This window comes from Erinaceus europaeus, chromosome 5 (assembly GCF_950295315.1).
Source record: "Erinaceus europaeus chromosome 5, mEriEur2.1, whole genome shotgun sequence".
NCBI classification, from domain to species: domain Eukaryota; kingdom Metazoa; phylum Chordata; class Mammalia; order Eulipotyphla; family Erinaceidae; genus Erinaceus; species Erinaceus europaeus.
The window spans coordinates 102,822,924-102,850,813 of record NC_080166.1 but is presented as its reverse complement, the minus strand read 5'-3'; the positions used below and the strand labels follow the sequence as shown (position 1 = coordinate 102,850,813).

The 27,890-nt window shown below is 41.4% G+C and overlaps 1 protein-coding gene and 1 long non-coding RNA gene across 3 annotated transcripts in view; one reads left to right on the top strand and one right to left on the bottom strand.

The window, feature by feature from the left end:
- Positions 1-19,244, bottom strand: part of LOC132538634 (uncharacterized) — a 153,548-nt gene extending 134,304 nt beyond the window's left edge. Inside the window, exons 1-2 of the long non-coding RNA XR_009549992.1 lie at positions 19,123-19,244; positions 18,321-18,484 (exon numbers count right to left, since the gene is read on the bottom strand). This is a non-coding gene — a long non-coding RNA (uncharacterized LOC132538634). The remainder of the gene's footprint in view (positions 1-18,320; positions 18,485-19,122) is intronic.
- A 282-nt stretch (positions 19,245-19,526) lies between these two features.
- Positions 19,527-27,628, top strand: SLITRK5 (SLIT and NTRK like family member 5). 2 transcript variants are annotated; one of them, XM_060191580.1, is made up of 2 exons: positions 19,527-19,877; positions 23,058-27,628. In XM_060191580.1, exon 2 carries the CDS (start codon positions 23,066-23,068, stop codon positions 25,964-25,966), a length of 2,901 nt encoding a protein of 966 aa, XP_060047563.1. In that variant the 5' UTR covers positions 19,527-19,877; positions 23,058-23,065; the 3' UTR covers positions 25,967-27,628. The 2 variants fall into 2 exon arrangements, with proteins under 2 accessions (XP_060047563.1, XP_060047564.1); XM_060191581.1 differs by lacking the exon at positions 19,527-19,877 and adding an exon at positions 20,227-20,447.
- Positions 27,629-27,890: the final 262 nt, after the last annotated feature.

Below are 27,890 nucleotides of genomic sequence, written 5' to 3'. Positions count from 1 at the left end.
TACCACAGTTGTGGGCCCTAGAAACATGCCTAAAATGGACTTCCTAGCTTACTTCCACCCCAAGATTCCTAATCTCATCTGCTCGCTTCCTACTTTTTTGGTTCCTGTTCATTAACCATTTTGTCTCATTTTATGTCCTGCCACCTTCCAGACACCAAGTTGCAGATGCTACCATGATTCCATTCTAACTTCTCTGGGCAGAAGACCTCACCAATGTATTCTGGAATCTCACCTCTCCAGAGCTCTACTCTAATAGGGAAAAATGGAAATAGGCTGAGTGTATGGATTGACCTGCCAACATCCATGTCTAACAGAGAAGCAATTACATAAGCCAGAATTCCTACCTTCTGCAACTCAAAAATATCATGAGCCATACTACCATTAGGAGAGTAGTGATAGGAGGAAGAGAGTAAGAGAGTTCTGAACTCATCTCTATCAGGACCAGGAGAGAAAAGAAAAAGGAATATTTGGATGTAATAATAGGGTCATGAGTGGTTGGAGAAGAAGAAAGGACTAAACCTGGAAGAAAATGGAGACAATTATGTACCCATATAGATAGAAAGTTGTAAAGATGATAGTTAACCGATGCCTGCAAACTTGGAAGAACTGTGGTGGTTTGCAGTGGAGGGATTGGGGGATTCAGACAGAACTCTGGTGGTGGGAACGGTGTGGAGTTGTACCTCTGTTGACATGTAAGCTTGTAAATCAATATTAAATAACTAATAAAAAATAATAATAATAGCACTTGAAGTGATGGGCTAATAACAGTCATATGTCAATCAATAAGTAGCCTAACTGCTAGGAGATATAAATATGAGTGCAACACAGTTACTACCTACCATGAAAGATATTACAGATTAGTGAGGAACATGAGTTTATTTGCATACATGTAGGGTCTTTAGAAACTGTCAGCAACAACAAAAAAATTCTCTGTTTGGGGGATGACATTCATGGTGAGTGTATTTTATTACACTCTGATATTTGAAATTTTCATACTCCATATATGGCATATACATTTATCATTTTCACTCACTCTCTGCTAGCATGCAGAGTATGTGAGTATGTGAGTGGGTGTGTTTGTAAACTAGGCCATCCATCTCCACAGTTATGTGACCAAAGTTATGAAACAGTGTGTTGTCATGTGAAAATGTAGTATCTGTATGTTAAATCCACCAAAATTTAATATTTTCACAATAAAAAATAAGACCACAAACAAAATATTTTCTTCAAGAAGGAACACATTTTGCTTTCTTCTATGCAACTCTCAATGTCAAAATCTGAAATACCAAAATTTCACTTAAAAGCAAGCATTTCTTTTAAAGGGGGCATTTACATATACATATAGCAAATTTTAAAGGGAATATGTACACTGAAAATGTAGATTCAGGGGTGAAAGAAACCATTAAAAATACAAGAAAACATATGCATGTGTAAAATAGATATTTAAAATGACAGTGAAGTAATAATATGTATAACATTTGTACTGACAAAAAATTAAGAGATAATATAGCAAGGCAAGAATTTGAATTAATGATATATACATGCAATGCTCCATATGATTATCTAAGTATTTCACACTAGAAGTTAATATCCCTAGTAATTTACACTGACTGTCTTGAGTTTTTCTATTAAAAGAGCATTCACTTTTATATTTAGATATTAACTATGGTGATGCAAACTTATGTTAAATACATATAAGTTATCTATCCATCATAAAGACAATTACAAGAATTGCTTTCTAATTTCTGTAGCTTATAAAAATGTGTTTTATATTCTAGCCTCACTTAATGCCCCACATAATTTTATGACATTTTTTATTGTCCAGGATGTTGTAATCTAATATATGAAACTTATTTTCTCCTCTAGTCTGTCCTCCAGATCTTTTGGAACAAAGCACATGCATGAATTTTATAAAAGTCATCACTAGGAAGTGCTGTCTGGCAAGCAATCTCATTTTCTTATTCTAGTAGCCAAAAAGAACTGGTGAAATCTGCAAAGCAGCAACCACTTAATCTACGGCAGACTCGTGTTGCTATAAATTTATAACTAATCAAGATCAGCTGATAATGAGTGCAACTTGTCTCCAACAATATCTATTCTGGGAAAAATCTCTGCTGCAATTCTATATAGTCTTTTCCAACTTTATGTTACAACATATTTTTTTGGTGCCTATAGAAACTATAAAATAAAGCAAAAAAAAACAGTAATCAAAGAGTTCTCCTATTTAATTCTTACAGAGGTAGACATTATTATGGTACATATAGGAGAGTCAAAGCAAAGCCACTAAGAAAAGTCACTAATTTAAATAAACTAATGAATATCTTATGCAGTTAACAGAGGTAAGAGTAAGATTCCACACATTATTTATTAAAACTTCCAACACTGAAATGAATGTGAACAGTAATCAAGTACAGGGCTAAAGAGATATAGCATAGCAGTAAACACACACACACACACACACACACACACACACACACGCTGAACAGTGGTGTTCTGGTTAAGAAATCAAATATGGGGAGTCGGGCGGTAGCGCAGCTGCTTAAGCACAGGTGGCGCCAAACTCAAGGACCAGCGAAAGGATCTCATGTTGCCTGGCTCCCCACCTGCAGGGGAGTCGCTTCACAGGCAAGCAGGTCTGCAGGTGTCTATCTTTCTCTCCTCTTCTCTGTCTTCCCCTCCTCTCTCCATTTCTCTCTGTCCTATCCAACAATGACATCGATAATAACTACAACAATAAAACAACAAGGGCAACAAAAGGGAATAAATAAGTAAAAATTTAAAAAAATTAAGAAATCAAATATGGGGGACAGGCGGTAGTGCAGCGGGTTAAGTGCACGTGGCTTGAAGCACAAGGAGCAGCACAGGGATCTGGGTTAGAGCTCCTGGATCCCCATTTGCATAGGGTTGCCTCATAAGTGGTGAAACAGGTATGCAGGTGTCTATCTTTCTCCCACCCTCTCTGTCTTCCCCCTCTTGATTTCTCTCTGTTCTATCCAGCAACAACAGCCAAAACAACAATAACAATAATAATAACAAGGGCAACAAAAATGGGGAAAAATGGCCTCCAGGGGCAGTGGATTTGTAGTGCAGGCACCGAGCCCAAGCACTAATCCTGGAGGAAAAAAAAAATCAAATATGCTCCATCATCTGGAGCCCTAGTCAGGGAATCCTGGGATTCTCACATGGACATGATGGGCCTAAACCTCTAATAGATCCGTCTCCACTTCACTGGTCATCTCTATCCAGAACAACATAGTGGATTCTCTAGTGGGCTTGCCCTCAATGTGGACCAACACTGGTAGAGACTGTCCCATCCTCTAAAGGGAGGTTGGCTCAACATACTCTGCCTCTTGAGGAAGACGGGTGCAGCCTAAACTGTTCCTAGCTATGACCATAGAATGTGAGCTCAGATCTACAGGGATGCAGAGGTTACACAGGCTTCCATGCTGAAAATGGGCCCCAGAACAAATCTATGGGGCTCACAGTTAACAATATTTATATACTTTTTCCATATTTGGGAGCTACTCTCTGCCAGACCTAGCTTTCTAGTCCAATTTCTTCCAATTCTGACACCATCTCCCCAGACAGTGCCTTTAGCCCACCTGCATGCTAGCTGCTGTGCTCACGCAAAATTTATAGTAAAGTCATGGGCCCCTTGGCATATACCTAAAATGAACCTCCTAGCTTTTTCCAAAATCAAGACCTCAAATCTCACCTGCTCTATTCTTACTTTTAGATTATTAAACAACTTGTTCTGCTTTATATCTTAATGCTTTTTCAACCACTAAGTTGCAGATGCTACCATACCATGATGCCAAACTGACTTCCCTGGGCAAATGACCTCACCAAAATACCCTGGATCCCCAATTCTCCAATGTTCTGCCCCACTAGGAAAAGATAGAAACATGCTGGGAGTATGGATCTACCTGTCATAGCCCATGTCCAGTGGAGAAGCAACTACAGAAGCCAGACCTTCCACCTTCTGCACCCATAATGATCTTGAGTCCATGCTCCCAGAGGGATGAAGAGTAGGAAAGTTTCCAATGGAGGGGGTGGTATGCAGAACTCTGATAGTGGGAATTGTGTGGAATTATACCCCTCTTGGCCTATGGTCTTGTAGGTCATTACTAAATAAGTAAATAAAAATTAAATAAATAAAATAAATGACCAAATCTAAAAAAATCAAATAGAGTAAAAGAAAAATGAATAATGAATAATGTAACTTAAAAACTCATATCTTTATATCTAAAAATATAAATGAAAGCATTTAAATACAGAATTATTGAGTAACATTTTGATGACAATATCCCCTGCATAAGCCCTCTATACAATAAACTTATTTGAAAAATAAATATTAAAAAGGGTGCAGTTGAAATATTTTTTGCTATCAAGTACCTATCCCAAATGACAATTGGAAGGGGTTTTCTGTATTTTAACTATATTCTCTGATAAAATGTTAGCAAATCCTCCACCCGAATTCAAACTATTCTTTTTTTTTCTCCTCCAGGGTTATTGCTGGGCTCGGTGCCTGCACCATGAATCCACCGCTCCTGGAGGCCATTTTTCCCCTCTTTTGTTGCCCTTGTTGTAGCTTCGTTGTGCTTATTATTATTGCCCTTGTTGACAAAATTCGTTGTTGAATAGGACAGAGAGAAATGGAGAGAGGAGGGGAAGACAGAGAAGGGGAGAGAAAGACACCTGCAGACCTGCTTCACCGCCTGTGAAGCGACTCCCCTGCAGGTGGGGAGCCGGGGGCTCAAACCGGGATCCTTACGCGGTCCCTGCGCTTTGTGCCACATGCGCTTAACCCACTGCGCCACCGCCCGACCCCCTAAACTAATTATTCTTATAGTATATTGAAATAAGATTAGTCTATTCATAATATACCTGACAGGAAAAAAAATAATGTGTATGAAACAGGACACTTTCCTCACAGGTCATTTTTATCTAACCCTATAACGTTAACCAGCATTCTGACTTAGATTTATTTTTATCTGTAGTGAACAGGCATGTTAAGACTATAGGTGAAGAACTTTTTATTTCCTTACCTTGTTATGTAAGTAACCTTACAAGTTCTCTAATAAACAATTCTGACTTTTTTTTTTAAAAAAGTAGGATTTCTTTTTTTTAAAATATTTATTTATTCCCTTTTGTTGCCCTTGTTTTATTGTTGTAGTTATTATTAATGTTGTCATTGTTGGATAGGACAGAGAGAAATGGAGAGAGGAGGGGAAGATAGAGAGGAAGAGATAAAGATAGACATTTGCAGACCTGCTTCACCACTTGTGAAGCAACTCCCCTGCAGGTGGGGGAGCCAGGGGGCTCAAACTGGTATCTTTATGCTGGTCCTTGTGCTTTGCACCATGTGCACTTAACCCACTGCGCTACCACCCACCTCTCACAATTCTGACTTTTTACAATAATGTGTTTATTTATTTATTTATTATTTCTTTATTGGGGAATTAATGGTTTACAGTCTACAGTAAGTACAATAGTTTATACATGCATAGCATTTCCCAGTTTTCCACATAACAATACAACCCCCCTAGGTCCTCTGTCATCCTGTTCCAGGACCTGAACTCACCCCCACCCCACCCCAGAGTCTTTTACTTTGTTGCAATACCTGGCTTGTGAAGCGACTCCCCTGCATGTGGGGAGCCTGGGGCTCGAACTGGGATCCTTATGTTGGTCCTTGCACTTTGTGCCACTTGTGCTTTGTGCCACTTGCGCTTTACCTGCTGAGCTACTGCCCAGCTCCCAATATTTTATTTTTATCTCATGCTTTTCTAAATAAGTGAGTTATCAAGTTAACTCATCTACATACTTTTGCTCAGTTCAATATTTACTAAAATGAAAATCCAAAGGCCTATATATTTCTCCATAATCAGAGGTGTACTTGGGTTAAAACATTTATACTACCAATGTCCTGTAAATTAGGTTGATCTCTGAGTATATTACAACTTTTAAAATACAATGAGATTATCTTTCTAATGTTCTTCATTAATCCTCATGTCCATAACTTTCAAACACAAATGCTGACATCTAATATAGCTTCTGTTTTCACTTTGGGAACATGATTTAAAAAGCTATTAGATAAATCTTTAATAATTTGTTAAACTTTAGGAGTCAAGATTGTTATATTTAGGGACTACTGATCCCCTAAGTGACTCAAGAATTAAAAAAAGAATACAATTTCATTTTTACTGTGTCTTAGATGAAACTGGAATAAATCATGTTAAGTGAGATAAGACAGAAGGAGAAGGACAAATACTAGATGACCTCACTCATAGGTGGAACTTCAGAAACAAAAACAGTGAAAATATACAATGAAACTAGTTGTGGTCTATTACAGCAGAACCAATGATTCTAAAGGGAGGAGGTGGGAAGAGGGTGAGAGAGTACTGGTTACCCAGTATGCTATAGGAGAGGAAGACATTAGTGACTGGTGTGGTGTGCCATAAGAAACTATGTTCATGTAATAACTGTCTTGTAGGCTAGGAAGACAACATAATGGTTATGCAAAAGATTCTTGTGCCCCAGTCTCTAAAATCCCAGGTTCAATCTCTAGCACCACTTTATTTTTTATTTTTATTTTTCCAGAGCACTGCTCAGCTCTGGCTTCTGGTGGTAAGGGGGATTGAACTTAGTACCACTTTTAAGTAAAAGCTAAACAGTGCTCTGATTAAAAATAATTTAAAAAATAGTCTTATAAAACATCCCCTAATGATTTAATGATTTATATAAAAGATAAAATGCAATAAAATTACAGTGAGTTTCTTCAATCATAATGTTAAATAATTACTCAGAGATGAACTAACCTAATTACCACCATTTAAACTGTACCTAAATTATTACAAGAGTGGAAAACTGTAAGCTCTTAGAATATAAGTATATATTTTGAAATTTTTCTCTTTAAAAAAGAAACAAAATCAGAATGACTTGTTAACACTATTGCAGATACAGAGAGGATATGGCTAATCATTATCAACAGAGCACCAATTTTCCCTGAACATATCTGATTGGAAATCAGGGTTGACTATTCCAATTTGAAAACCATATGTGCAAATGTATTTTGTTCTATTATGCTTAAGTATACTACAGTTTAGAAAAATTAATCTGACTCATTTTGTCAATTATAAATAAAAAAACACTCTATGCATGCATTTCTTCATTCGTACTTACTGTCAACCTCACTCGCAGAGTACTGTTTCTCAGAGCTGAGTCTATGCTGCAATTCCTGTGATCCTGAGTCTTAAGACACCACTGCTAGCAGGTGTCTTAAGGTGTCTATCTACATGAAGTTCATTGACAGTTTATTGCAGCAAGAATACCTTCTCTGGTATATCTGAAAAATAACTGCAGGTTAGGTAATACAGAACAATGATGCCCCATGTGCTGTAAATGAGTAATTATTTATTATTGGTAAAGCAAAAATTAATTATTAAAGTTAATTATAAAATAATTAATTAGTTATTAATTATTTTCCCTATGGAAGAATGAGTTATCAAATTCTAGTTTTCACAGATATTGTTAGTGTGCTGGAAAGACTGCAGCTGTACTATGAGTCTCATGGACATTAAACTTTTGACAGCTGTGAATGCTTCTTTGTGAATGCAGGCATTGCTCTTTGACTCAAAGTTTCTGGAAGAACTCCAAGATGCATTCTCAAGTGCTACTGCAGGCTCTCCGAGTGCATATTAGGAGAAGGTGGTCAGAAACGTCATGAATGCAGAGGTGGACAGATACTTTCATTCTATCTACACCTATTTATTTAGTGTACTTAGAAAAAACTTAAGAGACAGTGGTGAATAAAATAGTCATAACTTTCTACATTTGGAGATTCACAAATATGGCAAGTCATTCCATTTACGATGTACTAAGGTTGGAGGAATATCAAACATCTGAATATTTTCTTTGCATGCTATAGAAACAGAAATATAGCATTCATAAAGAAATGAGACTATTGACATGTATTAAGATATTTAATAGTAAACTAGGGGCTAGAAAAAGGAAAATTTTGTTCAAATAGATTTCTATTTTTGAAGACAAATCAATTTAATTCTCCTTTTTTCTATAGATTAGATTATTTCTATGGATGTCCTTACAAATACTGTATTAAAATACTTTAAAATGTAAAACTACGGGGAGTCGGGCTATAGCGCAGCAGGTTAAGCGCAGGTGGCGCAAAGCACAAGGACCAGCATAAGGATCCCGGTTTGAACCCCGGCTCCCCACCTGCAGGGGAGTCGCTTCACAGGCAGTGAAGCAGATCTGCAGGTGTCTATCTTTCTCTCCTCCTCTCTGTCTTCCCCTCCTCTCTCCATTTCTCTCTGTCCTATCCAACAATGACAACAACAACAATAAAACAACAAGGGCAACAAAAGGGAATAAATAAATAAAATATAAAAAAATAAAAATAAAAAAAACTTTAAAAAAAATGTAAAACTACATGGGAATAAGTTCATAACTATCATATGAGTAAGTAGCAATATACTCACTGATCAAAATCTGTCTTCATAGCAGTTATTATTGATATACTTGAGTAATTAAGATTGCAATTTAATTATACAATGAGTTAATTGGTGATTCAGATGAGATGTAAGTTGATTATTTATTGGTATATGTGATACTAATTAATATTGAAATGTACATTGTAATATGTCACATAACAATCATAACAAATCTCATGTCACTATAAACCACTACATTGATAGAATGTTTTTGATCACAGGATTGAAAAAATGCATAAGGTAATATTAAACAATCTGACTTTCCACTAAATTGATTTTTACAATAGATCCACTATCTACAAATTAGCATTCATTCCCAATATATGATTAAGTAGAGATAACCGTAACTTTCATTTTATTTATTCAGGAATGAATCTATGCATGAAACCAGTGCAGACAAGTCTCACCCAGCCTGTTTTCACTGATTGTTTATTTGAAGGAGAAGGTGAGAAGAGAAAGAAAGAGAAGAGAAACACCTCAGCACCACTCCACTAACAGAAGAACTTCCCCAGGGCAATCAAAGGTATTGCAATTTTGTATTGTAGCTAAAACGAGACTCAAACACTGAAAACATATGCACTGCCAGACCAGCTATCACTTGGTCACCAATTGTAGGATACTGTAAGTTTTTTTTTAATTTTTATTTAAGAAAGGAGACATTAACAAAACCATAGGAAACAAACCAATGGGACTACATCAAATTGAAAAGCTTCTGCACAGCCAAAGAAACTATCACACAAACAAAGAGACCCCTCACAGAATGGGAGAAGACCTTCACATGCCATACATCAGACAAGAAACTAATCACCAAAATATACAAAGAACTCAGCAAACTTAGCACCAAAAAAGCAAATGACCCCATCCAAAAATGGGCAGAGGATATGAACAAGACATTCACTTCAGAGGAGATCCAAAAGGCTAACAAACATATGAAAAACTGCTCCAGGTCGCTGATTGTCAGAGAAATGCAAATAAAGACAACATTGAGATAACCACCTCACTCCTGTGAGAATGGCATACATCAAAAAGGACAGCAGCAACAAATGCTAGAGAGGCTGTGGGGACAAAGGAACCCTTTTGCATTGCTGGTGGGAATGTAAATTGGTCCAGCCTCTCTGGAGAGCAGTCTGGAGAACTCTCACAAGGCTAGACATAGATCTTCAATATGACCCAGTAATTCCTCTCCTGGGGATACACCCCAAGAATTCCATAATGCCCAGCCAAAAAGATAGGTGCACATCTATGTTCATAGCAGCACAATTCATAACAGCTAAAACCTGGAAGGAACCCAGGTGCCCAACAACAGATGAGTGGCTGAGAAAACTATAAGTTTTATAGTACTTTCCTTCCAAGGTGGTTGTATTTTATTGCTTGTTATTTAATTCACAAGTGTGTTAAGCATATGGCTTATTAAGAGCAATTGGAGCAACTTAATACATAAAAGACAAGTGATCTACCCAGATAGATGTCTTCAGAAATACAAGCGCATGATTGATGCCAAGCAAGAGTCAAGCATGGAGCTGAGGTACTAACAACCTCATTCTGCTCTGGATCAATCAGCTCCTTACTTATTTTGAACTTTAACCTTTGATGTATGCTTTACATTGGGTTGTTCTAGCTCTCCCCCTGCCAAGAAAATTGGTTCAGTCCTGCTAGTTTCGCGGGCCCGCTTGTCCCCGCCCCAAGGAACCCTGGGAGAGTTCCAGAGTTCGAGAGTGTTTGGCGCTGCCGCGGGGGAAAGAGGCAACAGAGTTCTGTTTGGTGATTAGTTTGGGTTAGTTTATGAATCGTTGTTCCTGAATAAAGAAATACAGCTTCCCTGCCCAGCCGTATGTCTCTGGTCCTCTCTGTTACCCGCCCGTAAAGCTAGCCCAGCCAGCTGGAGCCTCCGAATTTTAACAACAAACCTTTAAATAGTCAATGTTCTTCCTGATGTTTTTGCTCATGGAAGAAGTATAATAGTCAAACTATAGGTACATTCTATCACTAATATTTTAGATTTATTAAAACGAACAAAACCAAAACTTACTCCACTCAAATTACCACAGTTAGTTGTGACTGGGATTGTTTGCCACATCACTACATGTTTGTTTCAAGTATCTAAATATGATTTGATTTAAGCTGAGATTCATTCAGATCATTATGGGAAGGAGAGGCAATGTTTTCTTTATATAAATTAATTAAATACATTTTTCTGTCCATTCTGATAGTACAAAGCACCACTAAACAACAAAGAGAGCTTTTGCATTAATGGAATGCAAAGACAAGTGCTCAAGTGCAATACTATCACTGACCTACAGATTACTCTGCTCAAAAAGCTTATTCCAGATTTTCTTGAAACAATATATATATACAGAATTTTCTTTTCCAGTTCTACTAAAACTTTACTGTATGGTCTGGAGATAAACTGTAAAGAGTACTTCATCATGTGTAGAAAGCTATTTATCCTCTAATAAAATTCTTTTCACATAAAGTAACCTCACAATCCTTCTTTATAGTGAGGGTGTAATAAGGAATTTAGGGATGACTTTAAAATGCCTTGAAATCTTTAAAAGAATCCTAGAGGCTCTCAACATAATTTACTTTAAAAAAAATTAATAAAAACCTTAAAAACAACTCATTTCAGGCCTCATGCTAAAGGCAAATCACAATTCTCCTTATTGAGGATGTCAGAATTACCATTATTTGCATAGTGCAGCTGTTCTAATTGGTTTAAAAGTATCCCAAAAATTATAAAATATTTTCAGTCTTCTACAAATATTTTAGACCTTCACTATCAAATATGGTAGCCACAAGTCACTAGTGGTTACTTAAAATTAAGTAAATCAAGTTTTTAAAACAATGAAATTTTACCATATTATTTTGGTCATAACATATGTATTTCAATGTTTGATAACCATTATATTGGAAAACACAAATACAGATTGCATCCATCATCACAAATAATTCTATGGAATATGTATTTTTAAAGGTTTGTGTATGCTATTCAAGTACCCAATACAAGCAAAGATATTTTTATTATAATCAATTTATATAGATTAGAGAATTAAGGTGATTTGTAATGAGTCAAAGTGTCTTTAAAATCATCCAACTACCCAAATACAAATGAAATTATTTATTTTTATTTTTCCTATTGTCATCTTTCCAGGGGATTACACCACTGGACCAACTCTTTCAAAAAGAAAATCAAAAAACTTCCCCCAATGCAGTGAGGACATGGTTCATACCTGTATCATTTACATGGCACCCTCACAGATGAATTATCATACTAGCACTGAAATGATTATTTTACCTCAAACATACTAAATTTATTGTATTATTGGTAAATATTTCAAGCCCCTGGCTCCCACTTGTAGGGGGAAAGCTTCACAAGTGTTGAAGCAGGACCACAGGTATCCCTCTCTCCCTCTATCTTCCCCTCAGTTCTCAATTTCTCTCTATTTCTATCCAATAACAAATAAATAAAATATTTTAAAAGACATATTTGTTAAAAGAAAATGTTTTCCTTTGAAGATAATCTTCCTTTAGTTAGTCACTAAAGGAATTTTTATTCAATATTACAAGCTGAAGGTTTTAGTAAACTATTTCAAATAAAATAAATAAATAAGATCTTTTTTTGGTGGTGAGTCGGAAATTATTTCACTTAGTAAAATAACTGCTATCTTTTCTTCCTCAGCTTGTAAATGCACAGCTGCTGTAGCATAAAGGAATGATAAGATATAATTAGACTTTTGAACACATGGTCAAGACTTCATATACATAAATACCTTTCCATTTTTATCACTGTGTGTCTAAAATATGAAGTACCTTGCTGAGATAGTGAGTCTGATATTAATTCCAAACCCCTGACTCTCCTTCTGTGACAAAAGTGTAGAACCACCAAGAAATGATGGTTAATGTCAAGTCAGACAAGAGCTTCATAGGGCAGAGTGTTTTACAATGGATAGTTATCTGCAGAGAGAGAATGTAAAGAATCTAACTACTCTTCTATACAAAGTGATAGAATGCCTGAGGTTGGGGAGAGGGGTCAAGCTCAAACCTGGGTCTCACACAAAGCAAACTAGCACACTACCCAAGTGTTCTCACTCTTAAGGGGGTAAAACAGTAAAATCACTTTCTTGATAATACGGTCTTATACTATGGTCCTGAAGAACATAAGTTTAAGGAAGAAACAGAACACTGGGCTAAATCAATACCATGATGCTGCAAGGGCAGCATATTTAGATACCACAAGTCCTCAGTGTTGGTTTAATGGGTAGGGAAGGTTTATCTGATGAAAAGGGGATCTTGGGTTGGGGAGGGAGGGCTGTGGTGCACCTGATTAAGTGCATATAGGACCTGGCTTGAGTCCCCACTCCCTACATGGAGAAACAGGTCTGCAGGTGTGTATCTTCCTGCCCCCCTCCACTTTGTCTACCTTTTCTCTCCCAATTTCTCTCTGTCCTAGCTAATCAAAAGTAGGGGGAAAAGGAAAAAAAAAGGCTACTGGGAGCAGTGGATATATAGTTCAGCACCAAGCCCTGTGATAACCCTGGAGGCAATATAAACAAACAAACAAATGGGAAACTATGATAAATTCTCTAAAGCAATGGATAATAGAAAATTGAAAATCCAGTTTCAAAAACCAAAGTTTTGGAAATTTTACTTATATTAAGTAGTTAAGAAGATTATGGAAATCTTTTGTTGAAGGAAAAAATTCAGTTGATAAAAGTTGAATAAATGGAGCTGGGCGGTAGCGCAGCGGGTTAAGCGCACGTGGCACAAAGCACAAGGTCCTGCCTAAGGATCCCGGTTTGAGCCCCCGGCTCCCCACCTGCAGGGGAGTCGCTTCACAGGCGGTGAAGCAGGTCTGCAGGTGTCTATCTTTCTCTCCCCCTCTCTGTCTTCCCCTCCTCTCCCCATTTCTCTCTGTTCTATCCAACAACAATGACATCAATAACAACAATAATAGTAACTACAACAATAAAATAACAGGACAACAAAAGGAAGTAAATAAACATAAAAAAACCTTTTAAAAAAAGTTGAATAAAATGTAGTTAATTTAGAAACTGTCATAAAAATTATGCTTCTGGGAAGTTTGCGACAAGACCTTGTCTTGAGATGATTGTTTTACTCCAAAAGTCCATAAAGGATAACAGAAAATAAAGAGGAATAATGTAAAATCTGGTTGGACTTATTTCCTAAACTGACAAAGAACTATTCAGGAACTAAAATTGAGAAATATTTAGAAACTGAGTACCAATGGACCCCAAGACAAACTGCAGCTCTGATATGAAGAGACAAAGGAAAGTTCATTCTGCCATGTGGAGAAACTGCCTCTGTTTCAGTGGAATGTGAATACTTCAGTGCAAATATAAGCCAGATGGTAGCAGTCTTTGCTTTAACAGGGCCTGGTAATAACTTGTATATTTAAAATATGTCACAATTACTCACACATTAATTTTCCTGCAGATATCAGTACATATTAGTCACTGACTACTTCAATGTAGTTGATTACCTTCTCTACAGAACCATTTTGATATAATTGAAATAATGTTACCTATTTAATTCTATAATGTCAGTGACTTTACACAATGAAGATAACGGGTGCTCCTTTCTATTAGGTGACAGTAGGGTCTAGAATTGAATGTCAGAAATAAGTATAAAGGGAGTCGGGCAGTAGCCCAGCAGGTTAAGTGAACGTGGTGGCAAAGCGCAAAGACCAGCGTAAGGATCCGGGTTCGAGCCCCTGGCTCTCCACGTGCAGGGGAGTCACTTCACAGGCAGTGAAGCAGGTCTGCAGGTGTCTATCTTTCTCTCCCTCTCTCTGTCTTCCCCTCCTCTCTCCATTTCTCTCTGTCCTATCCAACAACAACGACATCAATAACAACACAATAATAACTACAACAATAAAACAAGGATAACAAAAGGGAATAAGTAAATAAATATTTTTTTAAATTAAAACATAAGTATAAAAAGGAACTATATGAACTAATAGGCTCATACCCGTATAGGTAGAAACATTAAGCATATCCAGTAATAATAATGCATCATAAAATAGTTTTAAGAATTATGGGGCACTGTCAATTTAATGAGATTGCGTTCAATTCACTACCACCTCTCATTCTCTCAGCTAATCCCTATTTTCTAAGGACTGATTTTACACTGTCTCATTGGAAACTTGCATCTGAATGGAAATTTTTAGTAAGTTAAAAAAAATAGAACATATAGTAAAAAGTAAATCTTCACTTTACCCAAGCCTTTTCTGTCTTTTCCCAAGAGGCAATAATTATTACTGACTTTTCTATCCTTCAGTAAGATTACATCCATATTTTCTTTTCAGTGTAGCTAGTGCTATATAAACTATTATGAATAACGGAACCCTATTTCTACATATATTATTAAAATGCAACAGTTTTCTGAGCTATAAAAGGATATGTAACACTTTTTAATTAATCAGATATGTAGGCTATCCTTAGTCATATACAATGCATGCATCTGTTACATTGACTACGTTATTATTTTGTAAATTTTTATATTGGTGTATCTGTAGACTGCTTTCTGGAGATAAAAGTGATAAAAGTATTCATAAGAAACCGTATTAAGGGCTGGCTGGTGGAGAACCTGGCTAAGTGGACGTATTACCATGTACAAGCTTCTATGTTCAAGTCCCTATTCCCCATCTGCAGAGAAAAGTTACATGAGCAGTGAAACAGTGTTGTAGATCCCTCTCCCTCTCCCTCTCTCTCTCTCTCCCTCTCTCCCTCTTCTTCTTGCTCCCTCTCTACCTTCTCTCCCTCTCAATTTCTCTCTGTTCTAGCAAATGTCTGCAGGTATCTACCTTTCTCTCCCCCCTCTGTCTTCCCTTCCTCTCTCCATTTCTTTCTGTCCTATCCAACAATGACTAGAACAATAAAACAACAAGGGCAAGAAAAGGGAATAAATAAATAAATATTTTTTAAAAGAAAACTATATTTTTTATATCTTCTTTACCTTTGGCAATATATATCTGAAACTGGGTATGATTAAGTATGTAAGTAAATAAATAATCTCTCAGTGAAATCAGTCCATTTTGATGGCCATGTTGGATTTAATAATCATCACCCCATGATGTATTTGACTATTATAACTCCAAGTGTGGCAGACTGTTCAAAACATGTTGTACAGTTCCTAAATTTTAACAGTTGCACAGGGAAACAAAAATGATGATTAAAGTTTTTCCCTTCACAAGAAACTTTTCTCCTTTAAGGAATATAGGTGTGTGTGTGTGTGTATGTGTGTGTGTGTGTGTGTGTGTGTTCTCAATTATAAAGATTTTAAAAACAAGTTCTGAAAAAAAAATTAAAAGATGCCATTTACTACATAGGGTAATGAGCACTCTTAGTCATTACCTTCACAAAAGTAACCCAAGAGAGCTAATTCAGGAAGAATCTCATAGGCAACACTATATTTAAGTGTAAGCTTAATTCCCTACCAGGCAGACAAAAATCAAAAATAAAGAAATAAAGCTTAACCGGTTTTAAATATTAAAGTTGTTTATTAATGCTATTGAAATTCCTCACTTGTATATCCTTGTATAATTAGCTAGATTCCTTTATGAGGGTCAGTAATTATTTGCTAATATATTAATATTTTAAAGAAAGCACAAAATGATATTGAAATGTGGTGTGTTGAGAGATCTTAAATGCACTAAATGCATTTAATATAAGAATTCCTCCAAAGAGTCCATAAATCACTACAACTATTCCAGATAGTAACAAATGTAAACTCATACATATAGTATGATCAGTTTCAGATAATTAATAGATTAATTGTGATGTAAACTGAAATTTTAATATGCAAGTATTAAATTATGGTGATAATTTATGCTAGTCATGGCATTCATGATGATAGTAGATCACGAAATAGTTATGATATGCATAAATAAGTTCACAAACATTTCAACAAAAGTCCTAAGCATTCACAACCAATGGGATTGAAAAAAATATTTAATTTAATATTGATGGCTTTGTTTCTGGACAGGCATTAGATTGATTTTGGTTTCCAAATGTCTTTATGCAATCATGTGTACTCATTTGAACATTATTTTACAGTATGTATATACAACATATAATGGATATTATGATACCATTATTTCTTTCCTATGCATTAGTCAACCTGTACAGAAAGCAGGAGTCTACATTCTAATGAATGAGGCTTTCATTTGTTTCTGTGTTGTTTTCCCTACCACACTTTTCTGATCTCTTTATGTCATAGTATTTTCTCAAAATTCACTTGCCTGCCCAGCAGCATATAGAGACACCTAGTGGTAAACAGTGAAGTTAAAGTCCCAGGCTATCCTAATTAATGAGTTATTGGTTATTACTTGTTGATCTGAATAAGAGGTGTATGTTCAGTGTCAGTGTTTCCAACAAAACTATAACCTCAATTAATTGCAACAGGTTTAATGTTCCTTAGATGGTGAAAAAAATGTCTTAGTTATATAATGGTTAAAGTAATCCTAAATCAAAACTCCAACATTGATTGGTATTTTCACATAGTTGTGAATTAGGAAAGTAATACAATAATGAACCAGCATAGCTTTATTTGAGATATTCTGAGAATTCATGTGATTCATTAAGCTGTTCCGTACATTTTCAGAACTTCTGTAGCATTTATCAACATTGAATTTTATGTTTCTGGGTCAGTAAGAAAACACATCTGGGAGCAGTGAGGGGGCAGGGAAAGCTCTTTTGCCAAATCCACAACCCAGGTAATAGTCCCCTCACAGAATTGGAGGAAGTTTTAGTGCTGTGGTATCTTTCACTCTCTCTCTCTCTTTGTGTCTGTCTCTATCTGAAAAAGTTAGCTCCAAATAGTGGAGACTAGACTACAAAAAGAGGGGAAGAAAAGAAAAAGATAGAAGAAAAAAGAAAGTATGTTTACAATAGTGCTTAATACATATATAGCAAAAGCTTACAGCTATAATAATTGTTTTATCAGATTCAGATATTTTCTGAATATAAAATATAAAATTTGTTCTCAACTTTTAAAACAGCTTTTCTAAAATAAGTTTTCTAAAATATTTATGTTATTTCAGACTAAATGTAAACACATTGGAAGACACAGACTGGATAAAAATAAAATAAGAAGTCTTTGAGGGTGGAGTTTATATATTTTTGTAAAAAGTGGCTATCATTTTTAGCACAAATGTTTCTACCTTTAACAGGAAGCTCTGTCTCAGATTTTATTTTAATTAACTGATATTACAAACTATTATTCCTTCTTTCTCTTACATGCCCCAAATCCAAAGAAAACAAAATGCTTTCAAAGTATGTATGACTTAACTAAAAAAGTAAATTGGAAAACAGGATCACAAGCAATTTGAAAATCGCATGCAAAACTTCAAGAAACCATAAAAGTCACCACTTCTAGAAGTATCAATTCAATATATAGATACTATGTGAAGATAGTGAAGATATGTTTGTAGCTGTGTATATCAGAATCTATCCAAACCATATTTTCAATAGGATAGGATAGCCACAGCACTCTCCCAAATACTACGAGAGACAATACCAATTACATTTAAGAGGATTCCAAATGATTCTGCACAATTAACTCAAAAACAAATCCCATGAAATGCATTCAACTGGTAAAAGTATCCAGTTATCAACAAACAGACACATGTGTCTTGAGTCTGTATGGGACCACAGCTATCAAGTTTGCTTTGATGTATCCCTCAATACTACTGAGATGGACTGCAGTTCTAATCTTACACACTGGAAACAAATCTAAGACACTGTTGAGAATAGAGATGTGTCTGCTTTCATGGAAGAATTCAAGAATACTTACTGTAGTGATGATGCTAGTGTAGTTTAGCAGGTGACTCTTCAAGAAACTCGCTCCCTACCGACACTGCATTTATTTGGGGGGTTCCAGCTTTTCTTTACACACCAAATGTGTTCACAAGCACCCTCTGAAAGCCGTTCACATTCTCTTGTATAGTCCAAACACGCCTAGAAAACGGAATTTAAAATTATATATTACAATAAAATAAAAAGCACTCTTGTTTGCAGCTAGGAGAAATCATTTCTCCTTCTTCTCCTTCTTCTTCTTCTTCTTCTTCTTCTTCTTCTTCTTCTTCTTCTTCTTCTTCTTCTTCTTCTTCTTCTTCTTCTTCTTCTTCTTCTTCTTCTTCTTCTTCTTCTTCTTCTTCTTCTCTCTCTCTCTCTTTTACAGTAAAGTACCTGAGACAGCAGCTGGGGCTGTATCATTCTAAATGGCAGGAGAACAGCAGACGACCTGTCCCTGACCAACACCAAGCCTGGCCCTATAGGGGTTATTTCTACTCCTCCCTTGCTCAATCCGAGGACTGCACGGTCCCAGGCTAGTGTTTAAGCACATGATCCAAGATTCCTCCATCTCCCCAGAATCTGACTGGGAAGGGGGCTCCGGTTGCGCTTCCCCAACCCCGGGCCGCCTTCGCCCTCGGCTGCCACCTATCGGCTGCTGAGGGCGCGCTTCGCCCCGGGCCCATCATGTCTGCTGCAGTTTGGCTCGCGCTCGCGCTCGCGGCCCGGCCATAAACAAGTGCACCGGACGGGGCCTGCGCCCGCGCGGGAGCGGGTGTCACCGAGACCCCCGTGAGGCTTACCGCGTTGTCACCTCCTCAACGCCCGGGGGAGAAGACGAGAAGTCGCGACTTTCTTTGAGTTTTTTTTTTTTTCTTCTCCAGAGCCCCTGGACTGCCGGGACACGCCACAGGCAAAGAACGAGGTTGTTCCCTCCCCCGCCCCCCACCGGCCCCCAAAGGATGTCGACGAACGAGAGTTCCAAATCATGACGATTGCGCGCTGCATCTGGAAAAGAGACCGAGAACCCCCCCAGCAGACACCAGCCAAGAGGATGCGGGAGTCGTGCAAATACTAATTAAGGGCCGCGGCGCGGACGGCTGCGGCTGGCTGGGAGCGGGCGAGCCGCGGCGGCGGGATCCCCCGCGCGGTGGTCGCCAGTGCACGCGGGGGGGCGGAGGGCGGAGGACGGAGGACGGAGGACGGAGGACGGCGCAGGAGCCGCAGCCGCCGCCGGAGCAGCAGCCGAGGGGCCGGTGCCACCTTGCTCGCCCCCTCACTACCATGTACAGTGTGCGCTGCAAGAAGAAGGCGGGCGATGCATGTACACCCCCGCGCCCCGCTCCCTCTAGCTGGTCCCCGGGAGTGCGCCACTGACCAGGGGGGGATGTGGTGAAGACGGCGAGGAGGAGAGCTCCGGGGAGGGGGAGGGGAAGGCCGGCCGGCCGGCGCGAACCCCCCGGCCGGAGGGTGCGAGGAGCCAGAGGCGGCTGGAGGGGGCGGCGGCCGCTACGACTCGGGCTTTGGAGAAAGTTGCCCCCCGCTGCAGATGGCAACTGTGAGTATCCGCCTGGGTGGGAGGGAGGCGCAGCGAAAGGGGCCGGAGCGGGCGATCGCGCCGTGGCAGCGAGTGTATGTGAGTGCGGGCTCTGCTGAGCGCTTGGCCGGACCGGGCTGCGGGTTCCGCGTCCCCCTCCTCGGACCCCTCGCCCACTCGCCCCCCCCCCCGCTACACCCCCTTTCAGCAGCTTCCTCCTCGCCCCACCCGGCCTGGGCTTTGGAGCCCTCCACCAGGCGCCTTTCCAGCCGGTCTTCCACCGACCCCTTCCCCCCCCTCCCTTCCCAGCCCGCCGCTCGCGATCGCCCCCCTCTGCCCCCTACTCCCACCCCAGCCCGGCTGCCGGTTCCGACTACCGCGGAGAGCGCCGGGGAGAGCCTTTTGGGGAGCCCGGGAACCCGCGGTCGCCACCGCGGCGGCGGCCCCGGGGCTGGCGGCGTCCGGGCGCCGCTTTCCTCCCGCGGCTCAGACCGCACAGTTGGCGCCTGCTCGCCCAGCCCGGGCTCCGGGAAGCCAGTGCACACCCCAAGGGGTGACTATGATATGTGGGCCCTGGAGATGTGACACGGGGTAAGTCGGCCGTTTACTTTGCAAAAGAGGCCGGTGTGTGTGTGTGTGTGTGTGTGTGTGTGTGTGTGTGTGTGTGTGCGCGTGTGTGCGTGTGTGTGTATGTGGTTTGCTTTGCCTTCCCTCCCTCCTACCCCTTTTCCTTCCTTAGCTTTGGGGCGGAATGGGGGAGGGGATCCCTGCGTCCTGGAACTCCGGGTGCTCCAGCCCTGGCCGCTGTGGGAGCAGCTCTGCTCAGAGCCAAGGGTCTGGCCTGGGCGATGGCCCGCGGGGGTCCCTGGCTTCACACAGGGCCAAGATCCAGGATCTGAATTCTAGAGCGGAGGTGGGGGGTGTGGGGGGGCGAATAGAGTTTCCCCGCCCCCGCCCTCCAAAAAAAAATATGATAATCCGAGAATGTGCAGCGCACCCGCGAATTTGCATCGGAGGTGCGTTTCCCAGCCAGAATGTCAGCCTTCCCAGGCTCATTCAACTTTATTTTCTCAAATGTGCTGGCTCCTTTGATGGCAAGGAGGAGGGGAAAGGGAGTGGGGTGAGAGGAAGCTCGCTGCCTGGCTCAAGAGAACTGGATTAAAGTTGTAGACGCTCGAGTTGAATACCGGCTGGACACAATTTTCTCTGGGCTGTCAGGAGGGTTGGGAGGCGAATGGGGGCGGGGAGGCACTGGGTGGGCGGGGGAGGGAGCCCAACCCCAGCTGAATGGATGGACAGAATTGATCCAGTGGAAAACGTAAATTTCAAGGTAAACGTCTTGCGTTTCATAGGGCTTTTCCATTTGTTTATTTATTTATTTATTGTTATGGCTTCTAAGCCAGGAGGCGTTTGCAGTTGCGTTGGAAGGTCGGGAATACTTGGCGAGGTTTCTACTCTGTGGTTCTGATTCATCTGCACACGTTCGTTCGGGTGGTCACACATGAATGATTCGCAGGCACACTTGCACATGTGTATCTGAATGCAAGGGCTCTTAATAATGCCGGTTGAAGTGGAGTTGGGGCTGGAGATTCAATTCTCCAGGCTTGTACCCATGACTTGGAGAGGTCTTGGCTTTAGTTTGGGAGAGGATGGAGGGGTGTGAGATGGCACATCAGACTTTGGGGGCCTTGAGGCAAGGTTGACCAAAGAAAAGGCACTGGCTCCCCCAGCCAAGCACTGGTACCAGATGCACCCCCACCCATACACACAGCAGTGCAACACAACACACACACACCATTTATGTCCTTTACTTTATGAGTGCTGCTGTAGATACAAAGTAGGAAATCCAGGGAAGCCTTTAAGGGGACAAAAAGAAAGCAAGAAAGAAAGGGGGCAGAATAACCCCCTTGGGGAGGTGTATTTCGGATATTTAAAAGTACTGACCTATGTCACTAGCTGTTGGCCCTTGGCCTTTCAGTTTTTGCCCCTTAATCATTCCAGTGGTCTTTTCATAAGAAGCGGGAAAAGGGCTGGGGGGGGGGGGACTGGAAGGTTGGTCATAAAGCCCTGGCAATTAAAGGTAATAGGCGATTCCAAAGATGGAGACTCTGGCAAGGTGGCAGTTGAGTCTCATCCTTGGGAACTCAGTAGGGTTAGTTCAGCATACTGTGCCAAAGAGACCCAGGGCTTAGGTTAGGGAACCTTTGGCATTGGTCCTCCGTTTACTTTTAGCTGATTCTAGGTAAGCGGTAGAAGCATCTTCTTTCAACTCCAGTTACAGGAAGGTGTTCCCGGATTGCGGATGCTTTCACTTGAGTTCTTTGTAATCCATCCTGCATAACTGTTTCAGTGGCTTAAAGATGCAGTTTGGTAGCATGGCTGACATGATCAATGGGAAGTGGGAGCAGGGCATTCTCAGGGAAGCGCTGCTAAGTGGCACTGTGCATGCAATTAGGACTCAGAGGTGCTTAATAGCTCTCTAGTGAAGTCCACCATCAAAGCCAAAACGCTCTCCTGTTTTCTCCATGCTCAAAGCTCCTGAAGACAATTGGTGATTTAAGAGCTTCTTCTGTTCCTTTTGATGCTTTCTTTCCTTCCCTGTTTGTCTCTGAAAAATATTATTTAGGTCTCCACCCTGGCATTTCCAATGATGGTTTAAAATAACCCACGTATGGAGACTCCTGGCTTTTCTGTGGAAATGGGAGACCTTCTTGGTGAACTGTTAACTGAAGAGGTTGGGGGTGGAAGGAGAGGGGGGGAGGGCTGGATAGATGCTGAGGAGGGGAACCTTGTAAAGTGGTTCTTTTTTCCCTTAAAATTAGAACTGTGGAACTGAACTGACAGCCATTTTATGTATATTTATGGGTTGGTTTTGGAAAGAAGGGGGGCAGGGAAAGAAGACAGAAATGGGACTTTATCTAACCTGCTCTTATCATATAAAGAGCAGCATGCCCCTGTTATGCCTATTAGGGAATTATATCAACCTTTACATCAGAATGAATATCAGATTTTAATAAGGTCTGGAGAACAGTGATGTCCCTTGGTGTATGTGTGGGGGGGACTGGGGAGGGGTGCTGTCATTCATAGTCCCTCCTTTTAGATTTCAGAGGACTGGTGTTAGGAAAGGGAGACCTTTTCTGAGTGATCCTTTAAATATGTTATACCCTGTTGTTTCCTCCCCTCCCTCTCTCTCCCTTGCAGGAGGTAAAATGCACACTTGCTGCCCCCCAGTAACTTTGGAACAGGACCTTCACAGAAAAATGCATAGCTGGATGCTGCAGACTCTAGCATTTGCTCTAACATCTCTCGTCCTTTCGTGTGCAGAAACCATCGATTATTATGGGGAAATCTGTGACAATGCATGTCCTTGTGAGGAAAAGGATGGCATTTTAACTGTGAGCTGTGAAAACCGGGGGATCATCAGCCTCTCTGAAATCAGCCCTCCCCGTTTCCCAGTCTACCACCTCTTGTTGTCTGGAAACCTCTTGAACCGTCTCTATCCCAATGAGTTTGTCAATTACACTGGGGCTTCAATTTTGCACCTGGGAAGCAATGTTATCCAGGACATAGAGACTGGGGCTTTCCATGGATTGCGGGGTTTAAGGAGGCTGCATCTGAACAATAATAAACTGGAACTTCTGCGGGATGATACCTTCCTTGGCTTAGAGAGCCTGGAGTACCTACAGGTCGATTACAATTACATCAGTGTCATTGAACCCAATGCTTTTGGGAAACTGCATTTGTTGCAGGTGCTTATCCTCAATGACAATCTCTTGTCCAGTTTACCCAACAACCTTTTCCGTTTTGTGCCCTTAACGCACTTGGACCTGCGTGGGAATAGGCTGAAACTTCTGCCCTACGTGGGGCTGTTGCAGCACATGGATAAAGTTGTGGAGTTACAGCTGGAGGAAAACCCCTGGAACTGCTCCTGCGAGTTGATCTCTCTCAAGGATTGGCTGGACAGCATTTCCTACTCAGCCCTAGTTGGGGATGTGGTTTGTGAGACCCCCTTCCGCTTGCATGGCCGGGACTTGGACGAGGTGTCCAAGCAAGAACTTTGCCCAAGGAAACTTATTTCAGACTACGAGATGAGGCCACAGACTCCTTTGAGCACCACGGGGTATTTACACACCACTCCAGCCTCAGTGAACTCTGTGGCCACTTCTTCCTCTGCTGTTTACAAACCCCCATTGAGGCCCCCAAAGGGAACTCGCCAACCCAACAAGCCCAGGGTGCGCCCCACCTCTAGGCAGCCCTCCAAGGACTTGGGCTACAGCAACTATGGCCCCAGCATCGCCTACCAGACCAAATCTCCGGTGCCTTTGGAGTGTCCCACCGCCTGCACTTGCAACCTGCAAATTTCGGATCTGGGCCTCAATGTCAACTGCCAGGAGCGCAAGATTGAGAGCATTGCTGAGCTACAACCCAAGCCCTACAACCCCAAGAAGATGTATCTGACTGAGAACTACATAGCCATGGTGCGCAGGAGCGACTTCTTGGAAGCTACTGGGCTGGACCTCCTTCATCTGGGCAACAACCGCATCTCCATGATCCAGGACCGCGCCTTTGGCGACCTCACCAACCTCAGGCGCCTTTACCTAAATGGTAACAGGATCGAGAGGCTGAGCCCGGAGCTGTTCTATGGCCTGCAGAGTCTGCAGTATCTCTTCCTCCAGTACAATCTCATTCGCGAGATTCAGTCTGGAACCTTCGATCCTGTCCCAAACCTCCAGCTGCTATTTCTGAACAACAATCTCCTGCAGGCCATGCCCTCGGGTGTCTTTGCAGGCTTGACCCTGCTCAGGCTCAACCTGAGGAGTAACCATTTCACCTCCCTGCCTGTGAGTGGAGTCTTGGACCAGCTGAAGGCCCTCATCCAAATCGACCTACACGACAACCCCTGGGATTGCACCTGCGACGTGGTGGGCATGAAGCTGTGGGTGGAGCAGCTCAAAATGGGGGTGCTGGTGGACGAGGTCATCTGCAAGGCGCCCAAGAAGTTCGCAGAGACCGACATGCGCGTCATTAAGTCGGAGCAGCTGTGCCCAGACTACTCTGATGTGGTGGTGTCCACGCCCACACCCTCCTCCATCCAGCTTCCCGCCAGGACCAGCGCGGTGACCCCCTCCGTGACCCTCAACAGCACCGGGGCCCCCGCGGGCCTGGGCGCGGGCGCGTCGTCGGTGCCCCTGTCGGTGCTGATCCTCAGCCTGCTGCTGGTCTTCATCATGTCCGTCTTCGTGGCCGCCGGGCTCTTTGTGCTGGTGATGAAGCGCCGCAAAAAGAACCAGAGCGACCACACCAGCACCAACAATTCCGACGTGAGCTCCTTCAACATGCAATACAGCGTGTATGGCGGCGGCGGGGGCGGGGCCGGGGGCGGGGGCGGGGCCGGGGGTGCGGGCAGCCACCCGCACGCGCACGTGCACCACCGCGGGCCCGCGCTGCCCAAGGTGAAAACGCCCGCGGGCCATGTGTACGAGTACATCCCCCACCCGCTGGGCCACATGTGCAAAAATCCCATCTACCGTTCGCGGGAGGGCAACTCGGTGGAGGATTACAAAGACCTGCACGAGCTCAAGGTCACCTACAGCGGCAACCACCACCTGCAGCAGCAGCCGCCACAGCCGCCACCGCAGCCACAGCCCCAGCAGCAGCCCCCGCCGCAGCTGCAGCTGCAGCCGGGGGAGGAGGACCGGCGGGAAGGCCACCACTTGCGGAGCCCCGCCTATAGCGTCAGTACCATCGAGCCTCGGGAGGACCTTCTGTCGCCGGTGCAGGACGCCGACCGTTTTTACAGGGGTATTTTAGAACCAGACAAACACTGTTCCACTACCCCAGCTGGCAACAGCCTCCCGGAATATCCCAAATTCCCGTGCAGCCCCGCTGCCTACACTTTCTCCCCCAACTATGACCTGAGACGCCCCCATCAGTATTTGCACCCGGGGGCCGGGGACAGCAGGCTGCGGGAACCGGTGCTCTACAGCCCCCCCAGTGCTGTCTTTGTAGAACCCAACCGGAACGAATATTTGGAATTAAAAGCAAAACTAAACGTTGAGCCGGACTACCTCGAAGTGCTGGAAAAACAGACCACATTTAGCCAGTTCTGAAAGCAAAGAAACTCCCTTGGAGCTTTCGCATTTCAAACAAAACAAGCAAGCAGACACACGGTGAACACATTTGATTAATTGTGTTGTTTCAGCGTTTAGGGTGAAGTGCCTTGGCACGAGATTCTCAGCTTCGGCAGAACATACTGAAAGGGTGTGCAATTTCCTTTTAATTTTACACGTGGGAAACATTTGTGTAAACCGGGCACATCACTTTCTCTTACGTGTGGGGGAGGAGAGAAGAAGGGCTTTATGGAGGGCAATTTGCTGTGACTAGTCACAGGCATTTCTGTAGTGGTTGGAAGTGCTAAGAATGGTGCAAGAAAGCTGCACATAATTTAACTCTTCCTCTTTTCTCCCTCCCCCCTGTCCCTTTCTCCCCTTTAAACCATGGGTGGGTCTAAAAGGCTTTAGTGGAGAGTAGCACACCCCAACTTTAATAAAAAGTCTGTTCTCTCTCTTCCTCCTTCCCTCCCTCCTTTCCTTCCTTCACCTCCCTGCCCCCAACCTTCCTATCCCCAGTCTTCCTTTCTCAGCATCCCACCTCTGTCATTCCTCTTTCTTTCCTTTTCAAGAATGTGTTTATATGCATTCTGGACATTTGAACAAAAAACAAAAGTATTGTGATCTTGTAAAGGATCACTATAGATGTGGACAAATCATTAAATTACAGAGTTATATGATCCATAATTGATTAGTCAAAATAACTTATTGATGAAATATACAAATATTTTATTGTAGCACCTATTTTTATATGCACATTTAGCATTTCTCTTTCCTTCACTGTTTAGCCTATGATTTTTCACAGAGGTGTTGCACTGTATTAAGAGATGCATTTCCGAAACAAGTGATATCAGGAAGGTATTTGAAATCATCAAAAACAATAAGGAGAATTTAGTGGCAAATTTTTAGAGCCAAATGCAACCCATCCAGTTGAATCTGTAATTTAAAAAATGCCTGATTGCATCCCACTGTTTAAAAGAAAATAAGTAGGGCAATTAATTGGGCCATATCAGTGAGAATCATGTGCAAGTTTTGGGTTTTACTAGAAAGGATTTCAAAGTAAAAGTATTTTTATTAGTCAACCAAAATGATGTATTGATTTGACTACTATTGTAGCCGATTTTTGACTGTTTAACCAAACCCAGTCGCATTTGTACAGATCCACGTGTACTGGCACCTCAGAAGACCAAATGATGGACTGTACAAATCTATACACAATGTCTTTATCCCTCTGGGCAGAAGCAATGATGATAACCACAAGCAGGATCTCTGTAAGATGGGGCTACTGTTGTTACAGTCTCATAATGTATCCCAGCACATGTAATTTTTTAAATAGTTTCTGAATAAACACTTGATAACTATGTCAAATATGAGGGATTGAAGTAATGATTACTTAAAGTGCAAAATAATTATGTCTGACTGAGTGAATTTTCATTATTAACTATTTGAGACATAGTAGAAACTTTCATTCCTAATAGAAAACAAAATCCCTAATTATCAAGTTCAGAAAAAATATATATATATACATATAACTATTTGGTTGTTCATTCATGGAACTGTTTTCCTAAATGTGTCATTTAATGTGTTTATTAATGAAATTTCAATTGTATACTTGGTTTCCTTACTGAAGTATTCATCTAATACATGGAGCATGGTAAGTAATATATTGCATATTCATTTTTCTCTTGATATTATATATTGTGCCATTTCAGTATTGTTTATTTAGTCTGGTTTTCCACAGTTTCTATTTTTATTGGTGTAATACCACCTTCAACAATTATGACAGTGTTAATTTTCTTAAGCCCAGCTCTATTCTGTGCTCAAAAATGTTAATGGTACAAGCTGTTTATCTCTGAGCAAAGTTTGCTTGCAAATTTAGATATTGTTCAAGAGCAGGATATGTATGATTCAGTCTGAAACGTTA

Excerpts from the sequence above, each read along its gene's own strand:
- SLITRK5 (XM_060191580.1), top strand. The coding sequence starts at position 23,066 with ATGCACACTTGCTGCCCCCCAGTAACTTTGGAACAGGACCTTCACAGA.